This window comes from Rhipicephalus microplus, unplaced genomic scaffold (assembly GCF_043290135.1).
Source record: "Rhipicephalus microplus isolate Deutch F79 unplaced genomic scaffold, USDA_Rmic scaffold_13, whole genome shotgun sequence".
Lineage (NCBI taxonomy): Eukaryota > Metazoa > Arthropoda > Arachnida > Ixodida > Ixodidae > Rhipicephalus > Rhipicephalus microplus.
In genome coordinates, this window is record NW_027464586.1 from 28,801,455 (window position 1) to 28,809,434 (window position 7,980).

At 51.9% G+C, this 7,980-nt stretch overlaps 1 protein-coding gene across 3 annotated transcripts; it reads left to right on the forward strand.

Annotated features, from left to right (window-relative positions):
- Positions 1-3,623: 3,623 nt before the first annotated feature.
- Positions 3,624-7,753, forward strand: LOC119178030 (retrovirus-related Pol polyprotein from transposon 17.6). 3 transcript variants are annotated; one of them, XM_075882671.1, is made up of 2 exons: positions 3,624-7,079; positions 7,168-7,753. In XM_075882671.1, exons 1-2 carry the CDS (start codon positions 3,775-3,777, stop codon positions 7,631-7,633), a joined length of 3,771 nt encoding a protein of 1,256 aa, XP_075738786.1. In that variant the 5' UTR covers positions 3,624-3,774; the 3' UTR covers positions 7,634-7,753. The 3 variants fall into 3 exon arrangements, with proteins under 3 accessions (XP_075738786.1, XP_075738789.1, XP_075738787.1); XM_075882674.1 differs by having other exon boundaries at positions 3,624-5,751; positions 6,352-7,753; XM_075882672.1 differs by having other exon boundaries at positions 3,624-5,196; positions 5,623-7,753.
- Positions 7,754-7,980: the final 227 nt, after the last annotated feature.

Below are 7,980 nucleotides of genomic sequence, written 5' to 3' on the forward strand. Positions count from 1 at the left end.
TTCTGCTAATCTGCCTGTGCGTCCGTCCATGCATTCGTCCGTGCGTCCAATAATGAACACTCAAAGTACTGCCATCTCGCAACTCACGTCCCCTGTGGCACATACATGCTTTACGCATCCGTCTATCCGTCCACCGTCTGCTAGTCTGTCTGTCTGCCTGTCTGTCTGTCTGTCTGACCATCCATGCGTCAGTCCTGGGTCCATCTAGTGAACACTCCAAGTACCGCCATGTCGCATCTCGCATACTCTGTGGCACGTACCCACTTTACGCATCCGTCTAACTGTCATCCGTCTGCTAGTCTGTCTGCCCGTCGGTTCTTGCGGCCGTCCGTGCGTCTATCTAGTGAACACTCCAAGTACCGCCATCTCGCATGTTGTATACGCTGTGGCACATACCCTCTTTAGGCGTCGGTCTAATCATCCGTCCGTCTACTTCTCTGTCTGTGCGTCCATCCATGCGTCCGTTCATGCACCCATCTAGATAACACTCCAAGTACCGCCATCTAGCATCTCGCTTACTCTGTGGCAAATACCCGCCATACGCGTCAATCTATCGATCCGTCCGTCTGCCTGTCCGTCTGTGCATGCGTTCATCTAGTGAACACTTCAAGTACTGCCATATCGTATGTCACATACCGTATGGCACATACCAGCTGTACGTGTCCATCTATCCATCTGCTAATCTGTCTGTTCATCCGTCCATGCGTCCATCCATGCCTCCATCTAGTGAACACTCGAAGTAGCGCCATCTCGGATCTCGCATACCCTGTGATCGTACCCACTATACGCGTCCATCTATCCATTCGTCCGTCTGCTAGTCTGCCTGTCCCTCCGTCCGTGGGTCCATCTAGTGAACACTCCAAATACCACCATCTCGCATACCCTTTGGTACATACAAGCTTTACGAATCCGTCAATCCGTTCGTCAGTCTGCTTGTCTGTCTGCCCGTTCATCCATGCTTCCATCTAGAGAAATTCACAAGTACCGCTAACTCGCATACCCTGTGACACCTACTCGCTTTACGCGTATGTCTATCCGGCCGTACGTCTGCTAGTCTGTCTGTCCGTCTGTCCATGCGTCCGTCCATGCTTCCATCTAGTGAACACTCCGAGTACCACTATCTCGCATAACCTGCTCCACATAAACGCTTTACGCGTCAATCTATCCGTCCGTCGTCTGCTAGTCTGTGTGTTCGTCTATGCGTCAGTCCATGCGTCCGTCTAGTGAACACTCTGAGTACCGCCATCTCGCATCTCGCGTGCGCTTTGGCACACACACGCTTTACGAGTTCGTCTAGCAGTCCTTCCGTGTGCTACTCTGTCATTCCGTCTGTCCATGCGTCCGCCTGTTCGTCTATCAAGTAAGCGCTCCAGGTACCGCCATCTCGCTTAACCTGTGGGACATACACGCTTTTCGCGCCCGTCTATCCGTCCGTCTGTCTGCTAGCCTGTCTGTCCATCCGTCGAAGCGTCCGTCCGTGCGCCCATCTAGTGAACACTCCATGTAGCACCATCTCGCACACCCTGTGGCACATACCCTCTTTACGCGTCCATCGATCCGTCCATCCATCTGCTATGTTTGTCCCTCCGTTCATGCGTCCGTCCGGGCATCCAGCTAGTAAGCACTCCAAGTACCCCCATCTCGCATCTAGCATGCCTTGTGGCACATAACCGCATTGCGCGTCCTTCTATCCGTCCGCCCGTCTGCAAGTCTGTCTGTCTGTCCGCCCATTATTCCGCCCATGTATCCATCTAGTGAACACTCCAAAAACCACCATCCCGCATACCCTGTGGCACATACATACTTAACACGTCCATCTATCCATTCGTAAGTCTGCTAGCATGTCTGTCCTTCCGTCCATGCGTCCGTCGGTGCGTCCATCTAGTGAACACTCAGAGTACCACCGTCTCGCATATCACATAACCTGTGGCACATACCCGCTTTATGAGTCCGTCTAGAAATCCGTCCGTCTGCTAGTCTATCTGTCTATCGATGCCTCCCTCCGTGGCTCCATGTAGTTAACACTCCAAGTACTGCCATCTCGCATACCCTTTGGCACATACTCGCTTTACGCGTCATTCTATCCATCCATCCGTCTGCAAGTCTGTCTGTGCGTCGGTCCATGCATCTGTCTGTGCATCCAATAATGAACACTCAAAGTACTGCCACCTCGCATCTCACGTCCCCTGTGGCACATATTCGCTTTACACGTCTGTCAACCCGTCCGCTGTCTGCTGGTCTGTCTGTCTATCCATCCATGCGTCCGTCCTGGGTCCATCTAGTGAACACTTCAAGTACCGCCATCTCGCATCACGCATACTCTGTGGCACATACCCGCTTTACGCATCCGTCTAACTGTCATCCGTCTGCTAGTCTGTCTGCCCGTCGGTTCATGCGGCCATGCGTGCGTCTATCTAGTGAACACTCCAAGTACCGCCATCTCGACTGTTGTATACGCTGTGGCAAATACCCTCTTTACGCGTCGGTCTATTCATCCGTCCGTCTACTTGTCTGTCTGTGCGTCCATCCATGCGTCCGTCCATGCACTCATCTAGAGAACACTCCAAGTACCGCCAACTACCATCTCGCTTACTCTGTGGCAAATACCCGCTATATGCGTCAATCTATCGATCCGTCCGTCTGCCTGTCCGTCCGTCCATGCGTCCATCTAGTGAACACTCCAAGTACTGCCATATCGCATGTCACATACCATATGGCACATACCAGCTTTACGGTTTCGTCTATTCATCTGCTAGTCTGTTCATCAATCCGACCAAGCATTCGTCCATGCGTCCATCTAGTGAACACTCGAAGTTTCGCCAACTCGCAAACCCTGTGATCATACCCGCATAACGCGTCCGTCTATCCATCAAACCGTCTGCTAGTCTCTCTCCATCCGTCCATGCGTCCGTCCGTGCGTCCATGTAGTGAACACTCCACGTACCACCATCTCGCATCTCGCATCCCCTGTGGCACAGACCCACTTAACGCATCCTTGTATTCGTCCGTTTATCTGCTAGTTTGCCTGTTCTTCTATCCGTCCAAGCGTCCGTCTAGTGAACACTCCAACTGCTGCCATCTCGCATCCGCTGTGGCAAATACCTGCTTTACGCGTCCATCTATCCGTAGCTCCGTCTTCCAGGCTGTCTGTCCATTTGTCAATGCGTCCGTCCGTGCGTTCATCTAGTGAACACTCCAAGTACCGCCATCTCGCATACCCTGTGGCACATACATGCTTTACGGGTCTGTCTGTCTGTAAATCCGTCTGCTAGTCTGTGTGTCCGTCCGTCTATGCGTTCGTCCGTGCGTTCGTATAGTGAACACTCCAAGTACCGCCACCTTGCATACCCTGTGGCGCATACACGCTTTACGCGTCCGTCTATCCGTCTGTCCGTCTGCTAGTCTGTCTGTCCGTCCATCTGTGCGTCCATCTATTGAACAGAAGTACCGCCTTTTAGCATACCTTGCAATGACACTCTGCCAAAGGGCAGAGTGTCAAATATGCACGGACGCATCGTTTCCCGGACATAATAATCGACAGAAGTGTGACAGTCATGCACACGTGCGCCAGATTGGGGGCAACGCCCCTCGGCATAGAATGTATATATGAGAGCACTATCGTTCAATAAACGTTCTTTTCGACGCACATGACCCGTGCAAGCCACATGGTGTCAGAAGTGGTCGGACCGCAGCCGATACACGCAGCCGGCGAACGAACAGCGGACGCGTAGCAAGCCAACAGGGGCGGCTCGGAGGTCCCAACCAGCTACAAGCATGCAGAACGGGGAACAGCGCCAGCAGGCCAGCGGACCAGTCACCACGCTATTGCCACCGCCGAAAGCCCTGGACACCACAGGAGACGTATGGCGAAGCTGGAAGACATGGCGGCAAGAGTTCGAGCTCTTCGCAACGGCAACATACCTGAACCAGCAACCGAAAGAGGTACAGGCAGCCACCTTTCTTATGATTATCGGAGAGGACGCACGCAAGACGTACAGCACTCTTGATTTTGCAACTGACGAAGAGAAGTCGGACGTAGAAGTACTGAAAATGAAGTTTGAGGCATTTTACAAACCAGCTCTAAACTTAGCCTACCATGAGTTCCGCTTTGGAAAGTGCGACCAAAAGGACGGTGAAAGTTTCAATGACTGGCTGACAGACCTCAGAGTGCTAGCAAAAAGCTGCGAGTTTGGGCAGCTTGAAGAGCGTATGCTGAGAAGCCGTATTATTCTCGGAATTAGAGATAAAAAGCTGCAAGAAAAGCTAATCTCCGAAAATGCTTCTTTCACGAAGACCGTAGAAATGTGTCGCTCTCGTGAACATGGCAAAGAACAGTGTGAAGAGATACAGGCGCGCCCGAAAAGCGATTACGCAGCCGAGATGAACGCGCTATCTGAAGCGAAAGGTCAGCGTTGTACAAAGTGCGCAAAGGTTCATCAGACCGACCGTGTGTGCCCAGCAAAGGGACGCACGTGCAGGAAATGCGGTGGCAGAAATCACTTTGCGATAGCCTGCAAGAAGATGCAAAAAAGATTTCATTCGAAAGAGCACGCAGTAGCATCTGTCGATGCAGAAGAAGGCGATTTCTGGTTAGAAACGCTATCGCATGCCCGTGGGAAAGACGACCGCTGGACGGCTACCGTTGAGATAGAAGGAAAGCCTATTTTTTGCAAGTTAGACACAGGCGCAACATGCTCGGTTATAGCACGCAGCCAGCTGCAGAAAATAACAAACAAGCAGCCACTTGATTGCAACGTTGTTTTAAACACATTTTTTGGCTTCCAGAAAAAAGCGACGAAACAAGTTCGTCTTGAAGTGGCAACGAGAGAAAGCAAGATTCTGACAGAGTTTTTCGTCGTGGATGACGAAATCGCCGTGACCTTGAGCGGTACAGTTGCCGAAGAGCTTGGCTTGCTCCAACGTGTCTGCTCTGTCGACCAAATAGAGCTTTACGGCACTGCCAAGCCTTACGAAGACGTGTTTGAAGGTCTGGGTCAACTGGAGGGTATTGTCTACCATCTAAAGCTCAAGCCCGGGTCCCAGGGAGTAGTGAAACCAGCACGGCGGATTCCAATAGCATTGCAAAGCAAGGTGAAAGCTGAGCTCGACCGCATGGAGACTGCTGGAGTCATCGTGAAAGTGACCGAGCCGACAGAGTGGGCCAGCAACATGGTCGTTGTTACAAAAGGAGAGAAGGTACGCATTTGTCTTGATCCTTCCGACCTAAACAAAGCTCTGCTTCGCGAGCACTATCCAATGCCAACATTGGAAGACATAGCACCTTCGATAAGTGGGGCCCAGTACTTTACAACTTTGGACGCAGCCTCCGGTTTCTGGCAAATCAAGCTGGATAAAGAAAGCTCTAAGATTTGCACTATGTGCACTCCATACGGCCGTTATAGATTTTTGCGCATGCCCTTTGGAATCTCGTCGGCGCCGGAAATATTTCAGCGGGCCATGCACCGCGTGCTAGAAGGCCTCGAAGGCGTAGCGGTTGTCATGGACGACATTCTAGTGTGGGGCCGATCAAGAGAGCAGCATGATGCAAACCTTGAACACGTCCTACGACGTTGCCGAGAGTACAAACTGAAATTGAACAGAAAGAAATGCCGTTTTTTACAGGAGTCCGTCCGGTACTTGGGACACATTTTGACGCGCGACGGCCTGAGCCTGGATCCACAGCGGCTAGAAGACATCTTGCAAGTCCAGACGCCAAGCAACCAGAAAGAGCTGCAGACGTTCCTGGGCATGGTAAATTTTGTCTCTCGCTTTATTCCGAATATGTCGGACCTAACAGCACCACTTCGAGAATTACTAAAGAAGAATGTCGCGTGGCTTTGGGAGGACCGCCAAGATGCAAGCTTCAAGGCTCTGAAGGAAGCGCTTGCGACAGCCCCTGTACTAAGCTACTACGAGAAGGGGAAACCAATCAGGCTGTCGGTAGATGCCAGTCAGAACGGAGTTGGCGCAGTGATCATACAGGACGGGCATCCACTAGCGTATTCGTCGCGTTCCTTGACAGAAACACAGCAAAGGTACGCCCAGATCGAAAAGGAGATGCTGGCAATTGTCCACGGCTGTGAAAGATTCCGCGACTATCTTTTCGGGCAGCCTGAAGTTGTGGTAGAATCCGATCACAAGCCACTAGAAATTATATTTAAGAAGCCGTTATGCCAATGTCCTCTAAGGCTTCAGCGCATGCGCCTCAGCTTGCAGAGGTACCCGATAGTCGTCAAATACACACCTGGAAAACAGCTGTTTGTTGCTGACGCTTTATCACGGTCCCCGAGCCAAGCAATATTGAAAGAACAGTGCCTGAATTATCAGTTGAACACCATTGCTTGCCTGCAGGTTTCAGACAGACGGCTGAGCCAAGTTCTACAAGAGACCGACCAGGACCCTGTGATGGTGAAACTTCGACAGTACGCAAGCAGTCAGTGGCCGGAGAGCAAAGCTGACGTCAGCAGCGAGCTACGATGCTACTGGAGCTTCCGCGACGAGCTGCATACGCAAGATGGCCTTGTATTCAGGAGCAACCGCCTCATCATTCCGGCCAAGATGCGCAGCGAAGTTCTTGCCTGCCTTCATGCAGCGCATGGGGGAGCAGAAAAAATGAAAGCACGTGCTCGAGCTGTACTTTTTTGGCCTTCTATAAACAGCGATCTAGAGGAAGTTGCTCGACGCTGTGAGACCTGCCAAAAGCACAAGCCACGAAATCGGCGCTTGCCATTGATGAACCATGAAATTCCTAGCCTACCCTGGGAAGTTGTGGGAGCCGACATATGCTATCACAATGCTACCGAGTACTTGGTGGTTGTTGACTTTTATTCTTTCTTTTTCGAAATCAGGCCCGTGAAGACGACAGCCGACAAGGTGATTGCTGCCTTCGCAGACATATTCGCCACTCATGGCTTCCCGCAGCGCCTATGCACGGACAATGGACCGCCATTCAGCAGCCAGGACTTTCGTGAATTTGTCGGTAAGATTAGCTTGCACCATGTTCGCTCCAGCCCCTATCACCCTCGATCAAACGGAATGGCTGAACGTGCGGTGCAAGAAGCCAAAAAATTGCTGAAGAGGTATCGGTACGGCACAGTGGATTTTTGTGCTGCATTGCTTGAATGGAGAAACACTCCTCGCGATTCCTATTTGAAATCTCCAATGCAGAGACTCATGGGCCGAAATGCGAGGACGCTGCTGCCAGTCACGGAAACCCACCTGCGACCGCAGACCATACCGCCAGAGGAGGTTCAACGGCGGCTCCACGTCATCAGAAGTAGACAACGTTCCTACTACAACAGGGGTACAAGGCCGCTACCAGGACTTCCTGAGGGCTCCCGCGTCACAGTGTACAACGTACCATCAAAGACCTGGTCCCCTGCTACGGTTATCAAGCCTGCCAACAGTCCGAGAGCCTACATTGTTGAGACCGAAGATGGACTCCAGTTGCAGCGCACCAGAGAACATCTCCGTCTGGCCCCCACTCCACTGGTGCCCCCCACACAAGAACATCAAGCTGACGTGGGCCCCGCCGAGCCACAACTACGCAGAAGCGAACGCAATCGCCGGCCACCGCAAAGATACCCCATGCCGGAACTTTAGTCTTTTTGTTTGTTTAAGAAGGGAGATGTGACAGTCATGCACACGTGCGCCAGATTGGGGGCAACGCCCCTCGGCATAGAATGTATATATGAGAGCACTATCGTTCAATAAACGTTCTTTTCGACGCACATGACCCGTGCAAGCCACAGAAGTCTTTCGTGGAGCCCTTATTTTTCGTACTTGAAGAAGAGACTGCTATCTATTGTGCATATTATGAAATTCATGTGTGGGAAAGCATGGGGAACTTCTGTGGCCTCCATGCTGCAGCTGTTCAGGGCCCTATTTCTGGGTCTATTGCGCTACAGCTTGCCGGTACTGACTAACACTTGCAAATCCAATACTCATTCATTGGAGAGTTTGCAGGGTCAGGCACTGCGT

What these genes read in the sequence shown, in the direction of transcription:
- LOC119178030 (XM_075882671.1), top strand. Translation starts at nt 3,775, where the DNA reads ATGCAGAACGGGGAACAGCGCCAGCAGGCCAGCGGACCAGTCACCACG. An exon ending in GCCAAAAAATTGCTGAAGAG is followed by an intron (nt 7,080 to 7,167) that starts GTATCGGTACGG and finishes TCTCCAATGCAG; the next exon opens with AGACTCATGGGCCGAAATGC.